We start from the raw sequence: 17,971 nt of genomic DNA, 5'->3' as shown, positions 1-17,971 counted from the left end.
CTGCAGTAATAAAACTTTGTAACAGCAAAGCGTGTGTCTGGTTCCTTTATAGGAAGGGCACATTTGGGGAGCTGAAGTAATGGGGGATAAAACTCAATTAATGAATAGAAATAAAAAGAAGTAAATGAGGTAATCAAACTCAGAGAAATTAGTATTGGCAGGTTCTGAATGATGCTCTTGGATGAACAATCTTTCAAAATCCTTCCTTGTATGCTGCTGCCGTCTCTTTATTTATTATTAAAATAACATGATCCATGAGGCGCTCGGGGTGACTCCCAGCCTAGCTAATTCTAATTAATCCAGTCAGGGAGAGCAGCAGGGTAAGTGGAGCAGTCTATCGGATTGAAATTCATAACTTAATTGAGGTCAAAGTCCCGGGTTGGGAGAACAAAAGTCTTTCGCTGGGACCAGGCAGATCAATAGCAATAAATATCTGGCTTGGATACAAGTAGCTTATAGTGACGGATTATCTGACACTGGCCAGAGGTCTTGGTCTTGTTCAGGGCAAAGTCCTGTGGCATGTACAGTGTAGGGTGACTTTTGTCAGTGTTCCTTCCAAAACCCTGAAGAACCCGCAAAGGCCTCATGGGAGCCCCAGCAGAAGAACACCCATAGAGAAGTCCGTGTGAGTCACATTGAAATTTGCATTTGGTTTGTCAAGGTACGGGTCCCTTATCGGTAGCACAAGGGCATGTGTCACATTAGTGCTGATGGAGGCTGGAAGAAGTTGCTCAGGCTTACAGGAACTTGGAGCTAAATCACAGCTTGTCCAGAGAAAGACCTTTAGGACCGGGGGAAGCTGAGCAGTAGATTGATGGGCTTTATGCCAAGTCTGTATTTATAGTATGTTTACATAAGAGGAGAGAGGAAGGTTGGAAGAGAGAAGTGTAAATAATCATTTGTAGTGTGAGAGAAACCAGCAGAGGCAGATGTGGTCTCATCTGGTCTTCAGAAAAGCAGTCGGTGTGTCTGTTCTGACCTCCAAAACGTTTGTAGGGTTTTGTATGTGCTCGTGATGGCTGGTTTTCCAAGCCCTTACCCAAGGACAGCATGACTTTGGGTGTTGACTGCAACACTGATCCCCTAACTCCCCAACCAGGGCAAGAAGCATGAGGTCCTGGCCTGAGACCTGTGGCATTGCATTGTCCACACAGCCTTCCCTAGGAGTGGGAATTGAAATATTCGTCAATACTAACAACTGAAGAAGCTTCTCTGAACTTTTAAACAGGTAGGTACTCCAACTTGAGTTAAATATTAAAATGCAATCTTCACCCGGTCTGTTATTAATGCGATGTTTATGCAGATTTGACTGTTCCGCTCGTATCCTCTTTGCAGAGGACAAATACTGCTGTGGTCAGCATTCGATACATCCCTGATGGATGTTGTTCTGCCAATGTACTTCAACACGGCTTGGAAGAGAGATGGAAACCGCAGCTTGGACGCAGCTAGTGACTTAGTTTGACATACCTGCTCCTCCCATTAACACTGCATAAGTCTAAAGCATCTGTTAACGTCTGACTTGCCAAAAATACTCAGAAGATCTCTTCGGCTGCATGGTTGAGGTTTAGAGGTTTAGGTCAAATGCCTTGTCTGGTCAGCTTTTGGGTTTTAACATAATGAGCAACTGTTGCTATTTCTGCTGGAACTGTCTCTGGAAAACATCTCTTGTTTTCCACTGCGGGTCGTTGCTTCGTATGGGCGGAATGCAGTGAACAAGGCAGCTCTTCAGTACATATATACACTTGCTATTACTATAGACTACTTTTACTATATACTACTTTACTATCCTCCTTCATGTCCCATTCACAGCACAACCTCGGCCTCTGCCTTATAAATTGATGGCTTTCCTCTCCACGTTTCTGTTGTGTTGTTTGTGCGCTCCAGCTTCATTCCTGCCCAGCCCAGACAGGAGCAAAAGAGAGTTCCTGAGGCTGTTAAACACGTAACAGTCGCAAACAAAACTGCGTTGGCAACTGTCATTTTCCCCATTACCGGGGAGAGAGGAGGGTTGAGTAATTTATTTTGTGTGCGTATAAAAACTAACAGAAAAATCCAGACATACCGCAGTGCCAGACAATTCACCAGTTAACAGTAACGTGTCGTGAGCCACGTGTGTCCTTTAGCTTGCGTTATGGCTCTGCTAAGGTTTAGGAGAAAAAATTTAAAATATTACCATTTTTTTTCTTCTTCATAGAGACACACCTGGGATGCAGACCAGCTATTTGAAATTTTCAGAACGAGCAATTGATACACTTTCAAGTGCATTTGCTAAACTTCCAGCTCCCCCCACCAGGTAGTGGCCAGAGGCTAGTTTTGTTTATTAGTGAGAGAGTTTTCTTTTTTCTTTTTCAGCTGAGAGAGATAACAGGATCTGTCCATTCAGAGCTGGGTTATCCACAGTTATGTATGTTATTAAAAAACATAGCAGTAGGTGTCCAGATCTGTAGACTTTCTGTTGATTCAGTGAGGAAATTCCCTTTATGGTTATTTTCAGGCTCGAGTTCAGGTTTCTAATTCTCCAGTTTTGCTACAGAATCCTGGCATGACCTTGAACAAGCCACTTGATTTCTTTCTGTCTTGGTTTCCCATTTGGGAAACGCTGGGGCAAATAATCGTTTTTTATCTCATGGATATAACAAGATTATAAAAATATGGTACTTCTAAGACCCTTAGAAAACTGATCAAATGAAATTAAACAGATCTTGCAGTCCGGATAAAATGAGATGAAACAAGCATGAAACTATTAGTGAAAGAAATGTTTCTTTATCTTCTGCAAATAAAAATGCAAAGTGATTAAGTGGGTCTTTTCTAGCTATTAGCAATAACAGCTCCAGCCAGCTGACTTCTGTCACCCTTGAAAATTAATTCGCGGGGTACAGTCGTGAATTTAGTATGCCTACAATAAATACCCCTAAAAATGTTGTCGCTTTCTTTGAAGCATGATGTTACTGCCGCAATAGTACTGCAATTACTTGCCCTATAGATAAAAAGTGGCTCCTCTAAATGAGATGCTCAAATACAATGGTTTGCAAATTTCTTTTAATTGATTCCGCCCCCCCCGTGGTATTTCCTTCCTTTACTGTACACCCAGCAGTATTTTTGTGAAGCAAGGGAGAGGACTGGGAATAACATTAAATGTTATTCTCATCCAGGACTGTTTCGGAGGTCTGGTTCATGGCATGCACGTGCTTCGGGCAGCTGTGCCTCTGCCAGCGGAGCCATGGTGAGGGGTAGCAACCAAGGGGAGCCGAGTGGCCAGAGATGGCCATACCTCCGGGCAGCATCTCTGCTGAGGCGAACCTGTCATGGAGAAAACGCCATGCATCCCTGCTGCCAATGGAGAGGCTGGGCACGGTTAGTGGTGAGCTCTGTGTATGTGTGAGACGTTTGGGAGAGAGGTGGAAAGCACCAGCTTTGGTGGTCAGATGAGAAAAGTCTCCCTTTCAGCATGGCCCTTAAAACAAAGTAGTGATGAATGACCAAAACAGTAAGGAAGGAGTTTTGACTGGTTAGAATGGTTCGAGTTGGAAGGGACCTTAAAGATCATCTAGTTCCAAAAGTGGTTGACTTTCTCCAACACAGAAGGAAGACAAGAGAAGTATTTCAGAAACCTATAGGCTGGAACAAGTTACAGAGAAACCTTGACACATGCTTGGACTCGGCCAGAGGCAGGGTTACCTGCGTGCAGGAAATTTCAATTTACTCTTTCTTTTTTTTTTTTTTTAAACTCAAGTTTTAATCACGTTCAGACTGTACAGATGAAATCTGAGTCAGAATCCAGGTCTGCTGAAGCTGCCTGGTTACCTTCTCTGTGGTGCCCTATTCCAGGTGCTATTGTCAGGATATTTTCAAGCGGTGCTCACAGATTACATGGTAATTTGGCTTCTGAAGTGGTATGAAATTGAGCATTGCACTTTAAATTCCAGTGGTCAAACTCAGAAGAGATTTGTAAAGTTATGGCTCAGCGATTGCAAATGATCAATTCTTCATAGCTTAATAACCGAGTGCTTGTTTTTTGAATGACGGGAAGTGATCCTATACACCCTCACCTCCGGTCCTAATTGCAAAGTAAAAGAGGTTAATTTAAACCGTGAAGGCTGTTTCGATCTGGATGTTTCACAGCAGCAGAAAAACTTAGAGTTGTGGTGCCTTCAAATCATCAATTTTACTTCTCGGATGGAAAAGTTAAGTGCGGATGTGGTCAGTTTGCCCCCATCAGCTGGTAAGAAACAACTTGCTAAGCCACGGGAGCCCAGTTGCTTGGGATTAACCACAATGTGTAAATGTATCTTGAGTCTAAAACTGAAGATGAAATAAACTATTCATTTAGGCCTGTTTTAAGTAATCTTTTTTTTTTTTCTTTTTTGCTTATCGGCTCAAGTGTTCCTCTTGTGCACGGTAAATTATAATATGAAAAGGTCTCTGGATTTACCTAAGAATAACTCAAAATCATAGAGAAACTGTTATGTTATGTTTTGCCTAGGGGGAAGGAAAGCCCAACTTGAGCAGAAACGAAAAGCTTTTCAAGCTTTTAAAACGTTTACTGAAAACGCAAGTTTCCACTGCCCTGCCCAGTTCTCTCCTCAGATGCACGTGAGCAGTGAGTGTGACCACAGTGCCTTTCCATGCGCCCATGGAACTGGGTAAACTGGCACATAGATAACGGCAGGTTTAATTTTGCCTCAGCTTTTCTACCTTATTTTGTCTGTCATAGCTAGTAGAAATGTCAGTCAAGGCATCAAGCAAGAGCGAAGACCGTCCCTAACCCAAAGAAATCATCTTGGCATCAGATACAGCGCAACAGGTAGTGCAGATGGAAAGGTTGAGTGAATGGAAGTAAAAAGAAAAGAACAAAACAGAGATCAGCAGAAAAATGGTATTCTTGGCTCATCGTTTCCCCAAGCAATGCCAGACAGCGGTGACACAGAGGGTCATGGCAGAAGTAGTCTGACTGAGGATTTAAAGGATGGAAAGGTGTCTTTATTGAGGACTTCTGATGAAGGATAAACACATGAATTCTCTGCTTAAGTCAATGGGACTTTTACTGGCCTGTATCTTAGGACTCAATGTGTCCCTTTCTGTGATCGGTTAAAAAAAAAAAAACAAACGGCAAGTGTTGCATTTTATCAAGTCCATTGGGAGATAAATTCAGTGATGGGGAAGAAATGGGAGACTTTTCATAGAGAAAGAGAGAAAATTGCTTCATTTGCATAGGAATGTATCACAGCTGTACCCAGCGCAGAAAGTGTTTCCTCCTGGGATAGGGTAGTTTGAAAACACAGTCATCCAGCTGCAAAATTGTTTCTGATTTAAGCAGACAGTGGCATTGCATTTCTGGACGGATGATGCTTTCAACTTTGTGCCCAGCTACTGAAAACACCTGGTACAGTGCTGGTCTCCAGGATGTCATCTTCCATTTAAATGTAGGAGTTTGCTGCTCCTAAACTGAAAATATCTGAACAATATTCCTTAAGTTGGGAATTGACCATCTAGATTTACCAACCACAACCCATCTTGTTTGAGGAGACTGCTTGTTAGCTCCTATGGTAGCATCTCCTGCATCATCAGATAGCAAATAAACATCCAACTTGGTGCTTTTCAATCATCGTTTTGTCTTTGAGACATTTAGTTTGTAGCTGGTGCTACACTTCAGTGAGTCAGCTGTGTATCCTGTGAATCCGGAGTTACAGCTAGTCGCAGATGGTCCAAGAGATCAGCAGATGTGTATAAGATTACGTTGCGGGTGTCTGGTGTGCTTTTAGCAACACTCCTCATTTCCCAAACACAAGCAGATTAGTGGTTCCTTTATTGTGTTTGCTTTTGCTGTTAGGCAGGACAGACCTGGGAGTCCTGGTGGACAACAGGATGACCATGAGCCAGCAATGTGCCCTTGTGGCCAAGAAGGCCAAGGGCATCCTGGGCTGCATCAAGAAGAGTGTGGCCAGCAGGTGGAGGGAGGTCATCCTCCCCCTCTGCTCTGCTCTGCCCTGGTGAGGCCGCACCTGGAGTGTTGTGTCCAATTCTGGGCTGCCTGGTTCAAGAAGGACAGGGAACTGCTGGAGAGGGGACAGCAAAGGGCTACCAAGATGCTGAGGGGACTGGAACACCTCTCTTATGAAGAAAGGCTGAGGGATTTGGGTCTCTTTAGTCTGGAAAAAAGACGGCTGAGGGGGGACCTTATCCATGCTTATAAATACTGAAAGGGTGGGTGTCAGCAGGATGGGGCCAGGCTCTTCTCAGTGGTGCCCGGGGACAGGACAAGAGGTAACGGGCACAAACTTGACCATAGGAAGTTCCATCTCAATGTGAGGAGGAACTTCTCTCCTTTGAGGGTGGCAGAGCCCTGGCACAGGCTGCCCAGAAAGGTGGTGGAGTCTCCGTCCCTGGAGACATTCAAAACCTGCCTGGACGCATTCCTGTGCAACCTGCTCTAAGACAACCCTTCTCTGGCAGGGGGTTGGACTAGATGAGCTCCAGAGGTCCCTTCCAACCCTGTGATTCTATGATTGAGGTAACAAGGTAGAGAAGGTAGAATAAGAGGAGGGTTTTGCCATGTTTTGTTGGCTATATAAATCCTCTTGAGTATGTGAGTTCTAATTATTGTTGCTGCCACCGACTTTGCATCCTACTCTAACCCTGGGGAGTTGTATTTGAGATGTGGTATCAGGACGTGTCCCCATTGCCACAGTGTCTTGCCCAGGCGTGGGTTTTCCCCTTGTCTTCCATTCCAGCAAGATCCTTTTTGTTTCATCTCTTTTTAAAATACCCAGCTGGTTTTCCCCTCCATTTCTCTTGTGTGTCCCTCATAGCTACTGGGCGGCTAAGCTACAGGTCTACAAAACATCAAGTCGCTAACGCCTGATCAAGCCTCCCACTGTTAAAGTCTGTTGGAGCGAGGTGCCTAGGTATCCCCAGGAATTAATCCTTGTGTTTTCTTTTTCCTAACATCCTAGTTATCTGATATCCACAGCTTCAGCATCTGGTATTTTTGCACCCAGTTACCGGGCTTTGCTCCATTCTGCTGCGGCCGATAGCACATGATGATAAGCAGCAAGGGGGGTTGCTCTTCGATACCGTCTAGGAAAAAGAGAGAAGCGCAGTCCATGTCTGATCTTTAGCACCAAGGGTTTTGTCTTGCTGCGGAAATAAAAAAATCCTCAGCAATGTTTTAGAGTGAGATTCAGAAGGTTTCAAAGAGGCATCAGTTAAACCTGCCTGCTCTGTGATAGCCAACAAGTGGATCTTTCAGATGTCTGAGTGTTCCCTGGAGGTTCACATTATTAATATCTGCCTTATGACAAGGTGGCTGTGCTGATGCCAGGTTTTTTTTTTCCCCAGCCGGCATGATTAATTTTTCTTTCCTTTCTTAATATCTCTGAGCCAGATGCTTCTAAATGTCCTCATAGGGGTGTATTGCTGTTCTTAACCGCTCCTCCTTCCCCCCCACCCCTTTCCAACTAATTCATATAATGGCTCCAGAGATGCGTTTTGTAGAGTCACAAAAAGCAAAACTTTGAAAGCCTCCTAAGGTGATGGACTTGACATGTGCAAATCTGGCCTCCTGACGTTCCTGCTGGGTTTGAAAGCTTGGTGCCAGGTAGTCTGTCAATAACATTTCCCATTTCAGAGTGTGCTTATTTGCCTAGCACTTTACAAATTATATCCATGCAGAACTGCTGAAACGCAAGTATTTCTGGTGGGGAGAATGACAGCAGGGTGTTGAACTGACGTTTTGGAGAAAGCAAAGGAGTTTTGGCTGAGGAAAAAGAGGCACGCTTGTATTACTTTTGGAAAGTGGTGGTGTGGATCTTCAAGCACTGGTTTATTTTAAAGGCTCCAAAACATTGCGGTACTTAAAAAGGTCTTTATTCTGCAAACAGAACAGGAATTAATTTGCCTTTGGAGCTTTTGTTCCAAAGCGCATCTGCACAGGCTTGAGTTTTACCCGCTTGGAGAGCAGAAGACCTTAGCAAGCTCTACCAGCAAATGCCTTCTTTCCAAGGAGTTTGTACTTTTGTTCTATCTATCCATCAGTTTCCTTCAGATAACAGATTTGTGGGTCTCCAGTATTTACCCTCAGCTGGATTCAGTCATTAGGGCATTCACCTGCATCTCAGGGGATTTTTTTCCTGGAGGAAGCAAAACCCAGAAACAGTCAGTGGTAAATAGATTAGGATTTAGTCGCTTATTTTTATGTGCGTTAATACTGTATATGAGAGGTAGATCACTGGATTTAATGATGAAAGTCTTCATTTAAGAAGCCTGGAAAATAGCGTTTCTTAATTTCTTACAGGGCAGGCTTAAATGTCCTTATATCTATTATGTTCTACTGTATTTTTTTTTTATTTTTTTTTTTGCAATTTAGTAGATACAATACAAAGCAATGGATTTGCTGGTGCAAATACAGCTATCATTAAGTGTTTACTTTCAGCCTCTCTTTTTGCAGGGAGATGAGGAATACTACGAATATCCTCAGAGAAAGGATACTCTCAGGAGTATCCTAACAGTAAGAGCAGGAGGGCTCCTACCGCCTTCCTTTCCGGAATACGTCGCTGGTCATTTAGCTGCGCATCAGGCAGCCTCAGACAGCAGGCAGCCCTTTAGCCCGCAGCAGCATGGGAATTAAGTTAAAATTAACCTGAGTTTGGAAAACAACTAGCACCACTTTATTTGTCCATTTAATTGAATTATATGACGCTGTGTAAGTACGCTGACCCGCAGACGTAAATTGCTCCACCCTACCCATTTGCCTCCTTAATTCTTTCATGCTAATGGAGCCGACGGGGAGGTTGACTACACAGCGAGAGAGGAAAAAGGGTTGGAAATAAAAGGGACCGTTCCAGCCTCATGCAAACCTTCCCCTTTGGTGAAATGCTTCCGAGTGTCACAGCTGCACTAACCGCGCTGTGATCTTTGTTGCCATTAAGCTGATTATATCCGCTGAAGGATTCATCCAACTAATCCCGCAATGCTGCAACTGGTTGCTTTATATTTAAACACAAATATTTTTTTTTTTTCCCCTCTAAGAAATAAAAGTCAGTTTGGCTTCGCTGGACTCTCAAAACGGGTCGGACTGTTACAGGGACCCCGCTTTTTAATGTTTGGTTGGTTAAGACGGGAAAATAGGACACATTAACGGGCTTCACGTATTAATGGACGCCCTGGGTTTGGGAGAGGTGTGTGCGTGCATTAGGATTCGGCAGTGCCTGGCGTAGTTTTGGGTGGACGTGCCGTGCAGGTGCTGTGCTATCGCTGACCTTTGCCACTGCAGCGTTTTGTGTTTTGCCTGCGTTTTGGGGGCATACCACACAGGCAGCAGCTTTGCATCTAACAGTGACGCTAATGAGAGAGATTCCGACAGGTTGGATTGATTTAATTGATTTAATAATCAATTTAAATCTAGTTCTTGGTTATTTTTCCTAAGGAAAGGTTGATTTTCATTGGTTAGTAGCCATTAGAATGTGTTCATTCACAGCTAAATATAGCCTTTATAGTAAATTCAGTTCTTCTTTTTGCTAATCACATACACAGTGTCTGTCCATGTTTACTTAATTATGTATTTTAACCTAGTGTATTCACATTCTTAATTTTTACATTTGAATCAGGCTAGAAAACAGCAAATGAATCGTTTCTTCTCTGCTAGACTTAGTCATTTTGGTTTCGCTTGTGTCTAAGCACATCTGAATGGAAATTAGGGGGTTTTTTAAATGAAATTTAAAGGAAGTTTTCAAACACTTCTTTAAAATAACTTTAAACCTCACCATAAATATGATGGGTTTGGTTTTGGAAGGAGACAAATAAATAGAATTTTCCTTGTCTTTATGAATAACATACTTCTTAAAGGAGACGTCACCTGGCACAGTCTGGTAGGCAACTTTCCTGCTCAAGTTTTGGTAACAAAATCAAGGATTTTAGCAGCGAAGTCAAGGAGCAACTGGAGAAAGATGAGGACTAAATATAGGCTTTAATTCTGTCATTAAGTGTTTGGTAAAGTTTTATCCTCTTTTCTCATGTTGTCTCTTGTCTACCCTGAGACTTTGGGCTTGACTTTGGGCTTCCTAAGAAGCACGCTTCTCATGTTCTGGGCAAACTGAGAGTGGAAAGAACATACCGTGACATAAAGAACATAGAGTGACACAAATTATAAAGAAGTTTGCATAACGCATTGGCATGATTTTCCTGCAGGGTTTTGCAGTATTCTTTGAATTTCATGTCTTCTAAAAGCTCTACCTTCAGACATAGTGTGTAGGTAGTTATCACTCAGATACTTTTACCTTTTTGCAGTGCTCCCATGCTGCCGACATGGCTATCGTGTACAAAACCCTATGGTCATTCTTCCCAGTTAGTCAGGATTTTAAAGCTAGGAGATCTGTTGTCTCATACTGTGTTTTTATCCATGAGTAGTCCAAAGATGGTCTTATACCCCAAAAGAATGGTTACGGGGGATTACAGAGTGACTTACCTGCTCAATAGTTTGACTTTAGAAAGCAGACATCAGATGTGTGCTGCCTGAAAACATGCACCGTTTTTCATTTAACTGTAGTGGTTTTATGGAATTGTGTTCTGTTGAGCCATCGCTTAGCTTTCCCTAACTTCAGATATATTAGGGAAGTATTTTTTATTTTAGCAGGGGACAATAATTGAATTTTATCCCTCCTAGGCAGTGGTTACTTTCTTTTGTTCCGTGGGAGCTTTTAAAAAAGAATTGGAGCTTTTAAAAAAGAATGTATTCATGATTCCAAGCACAAGTTTTCATATAAGCTTTAAGGTCCCATTAAAACTGGTGGAACAAATTATATTAATTCCTTTGGGATTTTTGTCTTTAATTGTTTGATTGATTTGTGAAAGCTGCCTGCGAGTGGTCCTTGGTAAAAGCAGAACAAGACCAAAGACAACCATCCAGGAGGCATGTGCTAACTAAGATGCCAACCCGGTTGTGGCGGGTCTCCTTAGCAGCTGGGAGAGATTCGGTTCATGGCTTATGGTTTTCAACTTTTGGCTCTTCGTTATTTTTTTCTTCCCAGATTACTAAATGAAGGTGAGACTGAACATAGGCTTAGGTGAAGATGTATCTTATGAGAAGCGGGTAGACCTAGCGTGGAAAAGGACAGCATGTCCTGATAGTCAGAGCATAGCGCTGGGAGCTCAGGATCCTGAAACTAATCCTGGCTGTGGGCTGTGTTCCTCGTTTGACCTTGAGTAAGTCAGACAGTGGGTTGGTTTTTTTTTTTTTTGCGTGTCTCAGTTTCTGTAACTAACGGGGGAATACTATGTGCAGATGTCCCTGGGTCTTGCTTAGATTAATAAATCAATATTTGTAAAGTAAGCCTTGATAAATGCTAACGGTATTAATACACGTACTTGAACCTTGCACCGAACTTTTAGGAATGCACCTGCATTTCTGCTGTGCGAGCGGCTGGGGTACGTCAGGGCCCTGGGCCGGGATGTTCACCGGTGAGAGAGACCAGTTTGGGTCATTTTCTTCCTCCCAAGGGACTGCCCATAGCACATATCTGCAAGAAGGTCTTGAATACAACTTTTCCACTTAACATGCTCCCCCATCACCCACTGTCAGCAATGAGATTAAATTCTGTGCGACTGCAGAGGACGTTGCATGATTAAAATCCTCTTTTAGAAATTAATATGTACCATCGCTCTATAGTACTGTGCCTCTTCTCAGAGAAGGGTATTGTCTCCTGAGCACTCAAGGTGTGAAAAGCCACCAAGTGAAGCTATCTATCTTTGAATTTTATGCTGTTGCACAGTTGCTCTGATGACAGCTACAACCGCATAAAATCATAGGGACTTGGGGGGCTTCTCCCTTCACAGGGTCACAGAGATGTGGGGCAAGTTTTGCAGAACAAGCAACAGAATGGCGCAAGGAGTGTTTGAACTAGGAGTCCTGCCTACAGCAGAAAAGGTTTCCTGAGGGGGAAGGATGATCAAAGTCCACATTCACCCATTCTCCTTAGTAAGCATCGTCCATAACTGGGTATTGTGAAGAAAAAAAAGATAAAAAAAAAGATTAAAAAAACACCACCAAAAAAACCCCAAACCACTTGGCCCCCAGATATCACATAGCTTTTCCATACCTTGCTGCTTGTATCACCTCAGAGAAATACAGTAATGAATGCATTTCCATATCCAAATTCAGTCTTGGTTAGGCATCAGGCATTGATGCAGCCCACAGAAGGGCTTCGCTTACCTAAACTTTGCATGCTTTCAGTAGATACATTTAGATACGGAGGGCTGCTGCCTCCAGTACAAACTGGAGCTCCTGAGCAGTCATTTCCATTCTGCTTTAGGTGCTGGGAGGCGTTGTGGTGTGACCAAGAAGTGCAGTAAGGGTGAGCTCATAGAATCATGGGATGTGTTGGGTTGGAAGGGACCTCTAAAGGCCATCTAGTCCAACCCCCCTGCAGTGAGCAGGGACATCTTCAACTAGATCAGGTTGCTCAGAGCCTCATCCAGCCTGGCCTTGAATGTCTCCAGGGATGGGGCCTCCACCACCTCTCTGGGCAACCTGGGCCAGTGTCTCACCACCCTCACTGTAAAGAGCTTCTTCCTAATGTCTCATCTAAACCCGCCCTGCTCTAGTTTCAAACCATTGCCCCTCGTCCTATCGCTGCCTGCCCTTGTAAACAGCCCCTCCCCATCCTTCCTGTAGCCCCCTTCAGGTACTGGAAGGGGCTCTAAGGTCTCCCTGGAGCCTTCTCTTCTCCAGGCTGAGCCCCCCCAACTCTCTCAGCCTGTCCTCACAGCAGAAGTGCTCCAGCCCTCAGATCATCTTTGTGGCCTCCTCTGGACCTGTTCCAACAGGTCCATGTCCTTCTTGTGCTAAGGACTCCAGAGCTGGATGCAGTACTGCAGGTGGGGTCTCACGAGAGTGGAGCAGAGGGGCAGAATCCCCTCCCTCGGCCTGCTAGCCACGCTTCTTTTGATGCAGCCCAGGATGCGATTGGCCTGCTGGGCTGCGAGCACACACATTGTTGGCTCATGTCTAGCTTTTCATCTACCACTACCCCCAAGTCCTTTTCTGCAGGGCTGCTCTCTATCACATCATCCCCCAGCCTGTATTGATAACGAGGGCTGTCCTGACCCAAGTGTAGGACCTTCCACTTGGCCTTGTTGAACTTCAACAATCCAGGAGTTATCCTGGATGGATTGTCAGTTTTCTGGAGGAGCTTTTCAGGAAGGAGCTGATATTTGAATAGCCGTGTTTAATACAGCTATCAGGCTTCACGTTGCTTTCGGCAGAGCTGAGAGGTCTCCCCTTCCACTCACACGTCCTCAGTAGCTGCAGTGCAGAGCAGCCGATACTACCACGTCTCACAGGTGTTCCCTCTTAATAGACTCAGGAATGTGATTTCGGCCAATTTAAATCCTGCAACAAACCTGGTGCTCTGAATCCCTATTTAAGGCTTCATTGGCAAGTGCAAATACTTTTGCTGGTGTGAATTATCCACCAATTGAGAAAGGGCTGATGGTGCCAGCCCACCCTGTGGGGCTGGTGTCTGTGGGTGAGTTGTCCTATGCCTGCAGGGACACTCCTGTGGGTAAGGGTTTGCCCTGCCACCCTCTGTGGCTTCTCCTTAAAAGCTTTCTTATCCCAGCCTTTGGCAGCTGGGATGGGGAGTGAAAATAGCAACTGTGCCTTTTTTACAGCGGTCAGTATTTTGTTTTAGAGCTGGCTTAGTAGTGATACTCTCCCATTTGTTCAGGGCTCCTTCAGCTGCAGGAGATTGTTTTAGGTCACTTAGATGGAAACCAGTGAGGAGGATGTTGATCTATTCCTCTTGATCATTCTTTTACAATATATGAAGAAAACTTTGAAACTGTTTGTTTAAAAAGGAAGGGGGGAGAATTCATCTTTAAAGACAGAAGTCCTAGTTTTTATATGTTAATTTTTTTTTCTAGCATATATTTAAGAGTTCATAAAAATATGGATTTTGGAGGGAGGAAATCTCATTTAGTGGAATGATTTTTCATTTGAGAGTGTGTAAAATTGTGGATTTACTTGCTGTTAATGTTTGCCTGGCATTTGAGTTTAAAATGCGCTTGTTGGAGCGCTCCTCCTGCGCTGCCTTCGGTGGGTGATAGACAGCGCTCCCACTCCTATTGCCAAGGCTTTCGAAGAAGATCTCCCGTGAAATTAGCTTTTACCAGGTTAGACCTTCCTCCTTTTTTCCCTAATAAAAAGGAAATTCTGAACATCGTGAAGAAGTGTTGAAAAAACATGAAGGTCACAAGTGTTTTTCTTCCTTCCACCAGTAAAAGCGAGGTTTTTGAATATTGATCTTTCTCTGGACTGTGCTTTGTCTGCCAGCTTCCCATTGTGCTTGATTCTTCTTTTCCGAGTTGTACAGTGGACCTCCAAGGGCCCCAGGGACTGGGTTTGTTCAGATCCATTGCCATAGCACGTTTCTGTGCTTCAAGCAGCCTGATCATGTCCCACGCTTTCCTGATTTGCCTCTGGCTTATTGCTAGCGATTGTGTAGGAGCAGTGGGATTTCAAAGGAGTCTATGTCTCTTCCATTCTCTTAGTGCTGTTGCGTTCTTAAAAGTGAATTCGGCGTGCCTTAGAGAAATAGCTGCCTTCAGAAGTGTGCCTGCTGGCCGACTCGGATAGACAGGCTAAGGGGGTCCGGGTTAAAAAAATGACATAGTTTTGAAAGGCGTGCACAGGTGCAGTGTGTCTGATCACAGGCTGGAGATGCACCTTGTCTGCTGGGCTGAGGGGCCCTGAACACACCAGTGTGTTCCCTGGCCGGCAGCGCGGGCTGGGAAATGAGGATAACCCCGAGTCCTTTTTTTCTAAGGCTGGGTCTGAAATGCCTGCTGGAGGGGAGCATCGATGTAGTTTTAATTATTCCTGTGTAGTCCTTACTCCCCGTTTGCGTTTGATACTATTTTGGGAATTTGACACAATTCAGGCAACTGCATATGGGGGCTTTAAGGCATCTGTGTGTTTTTAGACTATACTTTTTCACGTACAGACGCTGAAGCTGCTGTCAGGAGCTGCAGGCCGGTGCACAGGAGCTGTTCTCCTCTTGTAATGCAGTCCCCGTTGTTGAAGCATACCCCTTAACTCCTGCTCTCCAGACCTGCCGAGCCTCAGTGAGACACACAGCACTGCTTCAGCGGAATTCCCCTCCTGAAATGGGAGGCACGGGGACAAGTGCCCCGGCTGGAAGGCACATGGCATGTTCCCCATTTTACAGGTGGGGAAACTGAGGCACGGAATGATTGGGGTTCAGCCACTGTTTCTGGCAGAGCTCCTTCTCCCCACGCTGTGCTTTGCCTGTCTCCGTAGGGAAGAAGGGCTGGAGCTAAGACTCTGAACATGGATACTTTTGCCACAGGGACTGGATTATGTGGCAGACTGGATTTGTGCCTGCTGTTCCGTGTTCTGAATGCACATTTCTGCTAAAGCCTTTCCCTGGCTGCTGGCAGGCCCCTGGCTTCCAAGAGCTCAGTCCCTTTTTTCCTTCAGAAAACGGGGGATCTGGGGACATTTGTAAAAACGCTAACTCAATGCAGACAAGTGGTTTCCAAAATTGAGTCTGGCTTTCCGCAGCTTTTAGCAGAAGGGTTGATTTGGGTCAAAATTAATGTAAACACTTGTGTGGACCATTTAACATTTAGTTTATGGACCTGTTAAGGCAGCAGGATAATCCCTTTAGATTACCCGTGTAATTCCTAGTGAATATTTATTTTAAAGTGACTTCAGTGCCCTTAGTCATTAGCAAAGGTTAGTAATGCGTCTCACAGCTGCCAGGCTCAATACGACAGCATTTGTCAATGGGAGGGATTTCTTTGTCGTTTCTTTTTTGTTTGTTTGTTTGTTTGTTTTTTAACATTTCTCCAACTCTTGCCGGCTTAATCCCATGAGCTCACCTCTAATCGCAGGGAAGCATCCGAGCCGTGTCGACTTCCACTTGAGCGAGGCTAAGGAGGGTGCCTAATCCTGGGCTTTTCTGCGGCTGCCTGCCGAGGGTGTTGGGTACCCAGCCTGCGTGGGCTGCCGGGGGGAGGATGGAGTACGCTGCGGGTTCAAGGACACGCTCCCGCTTTAATGTGCACAGACATGCTCCTGCTCGCTCTCTGATTGGCAAGGTTAACTCGGAGAGGCTGCAGCTTTTTAAACTGATTTGATTAGACCCACTACTTTATCCCATTCCCTCCCCCACCGCTCGGCCCACCACCTCCTGATCCTTTTAACACAGCCCTTGGTCCAATAACCAGCCAGTCTGGGATATTTCCCCCCACCACCACCACCCTTTTTCCAATTTTCATGCTGAATTTTGACATTCTGTAAAATAGATTATGCAGCCCTACAGGGAAGATCAGGAGGCAGCATCTTAGTCGCTGGGCTGTGTTTTATTGTAACTAGTTGAGAGGCTGGGGTTTGCCCCCTCCTCCTTGCTCTCCCCGTCTCTGCTCCTTCCCCAGCTCTCGGTGTGTACATGTGGATTTGAGGACAGGAGGCTGAGGGCTCACGTACCCCAGCTTGGATGCTCGTTGCCCTCTAATTCCTCCTTTCCCTACAAAACCAGGGCTGGGGAGGATTATACAGTCAGCCCAAAATGACTCAGCCCCCCCCCCCCCGCCCCAGGTCCTTTTCTGCTGTGCTGTGACAACGTGTTCGCAGTTTGCAAAAAGGACGGGGCGGACAGAGAACTCCCTTATCCTGCAGGAGCGAAATAATGGTGTATTTTAGTAGCAAATGTTACTAGTTGGCATTACTCTGGGAGAACAGGTCACCCGTCTCTTACAGGCTGGCTGACAAGTGGGATGGGCTTGGAGCGGCCGGGAGAAGCTGTTTTGGCGTTAATGCCCCACGGCCATTGGGGCAGCAAGGGTTGAGCGGGCACCAGCCCGGCCTTTAAAGAGTAAGTGACCCTGTCGCTGCCTTTAGCCGGCAGGCTTTAGCGCTTTGTGCGCTGCCAGTTTTCAATCCTGGGCTCCGCCTCTGGTATGCGGCTTATGTTTGTCATATTAAATACTCCGGGGGAATCTGGAGCCTTGTGTACATAAGTGCCTCTTGCCAAGTCTCTCTAGTCCTCCTGTAAATAAGTAAATAAAGCCTATAAATTACGAGCTCTCACAAAAGCAGAGGCCGCCCCATCTCACAGAGCAGAATTACTGGAGAGTGGCAGGCACTGCTGAATTTTCGGGAATCCCGGACTGATCTGGGAAGGCACGTCTCGTCTCGTTATCGCTTGTCTATTTGTTTGACCAGAACTGATCTAAAGAGGTGCGAGCTGGGTGAGCAGCTGGGTGCTGGCAGGGACCGAATCCAGCAAACAGGACCGACCCGCCAGAGTCACCCTGGTGAAACAGCACAGAATATAGAGAATCTCCTACGCGCAATGTATTAAACCTTGACATACTGCATTACTTAAGAGGTCTCAGGGAAAATTAAACCCCTTTTGACTGGGTTTTGCAATGCAGGGAAAATTTTAGTGACATTTAAAAGGTTTCTCTTGTGTTCCTCTAATGGGATAAATAAAAAAAGGCTTGTTTTAGGCCAGCAAATGGGGGGACAATCCAATTTCCCTGATTCCATCAAGACACTCTTAAAGCATTAGCTTGTGCAGTTTTAAAAAAACCCACAACAGACTGACCCCTCTGCCTGATGGCTTTGAAAAGTGTCCTGATGTGTAGGTATTTATGCTACGCAACATGCTTCATCGAGGCACTCCAGCAGCGCTCCTAAAGATACTCCTTTGTTATTAAACTATTTAGGAGGACAGCATGCACAGGAGGAAGCACAAACACCAGTTTATTATTTACTGCAGCAATCCACACTGGGGCCGCGCTCGGAGACTAATGCGTGATGACGTGCTCTTTAAATTTGGTACGTGGAAGAGGAAAAGGATGGCATTAAATAGTAACATTGATGAAAGAACGAAACCGAAGAATGCCCTTAACTTTAGGTTTTTAAGCTTTTATTATTTTGGCTCAAAAT

General features: G+C 45.0%; 1 protein-coding gene across 2 annotated transcripts in view; it reads left to right on the top strand.

The window, feature by feature from the left end:
* Positions 1 to 17,971, top strand: part of ACBD6 (acyl-CoA binding domain containing 6) — a 91,004-nt gene that overhangs the window by 55,550 nt on the left and 17,483 nt on the right. The window contains exon 7 of one of the 2 annotated variants that reach the window (XM_074598066.1): positions 1,100 to 1,228. The exons of the other annotated variant lie outside the window; for it this stretch is intronic. Coding sequence (XP_074454167.1) covers positions 1,100 to 1,126 — 27 coding nt within the window. The 3' untranslated portion in view covers positions 1,127 to 1,228. Of the gene's footprint in view, positions 1 to 1,099; positions 1,229 to 17,971 lie in introns of those variants that run through there. 2 annotated transcript variants of the gene reach the window in all.

This window comes from Larus michahellis, chromosome 8 (genome assembly GCF_964199755.1).
Source record: "Larus michahellis chromosome 8, bLarMic1.1, whole genome shotgun sequence".
NCBI lineage: Eukaryota > Metazoa > Chordata > Aves > Charadriiformes > Laridae > Larus > Larus michahellis.
Note: the sequence above shows the minus strand (reverse complement) of the source record. Positions and strands in the feature narration are given on the sequence as shown.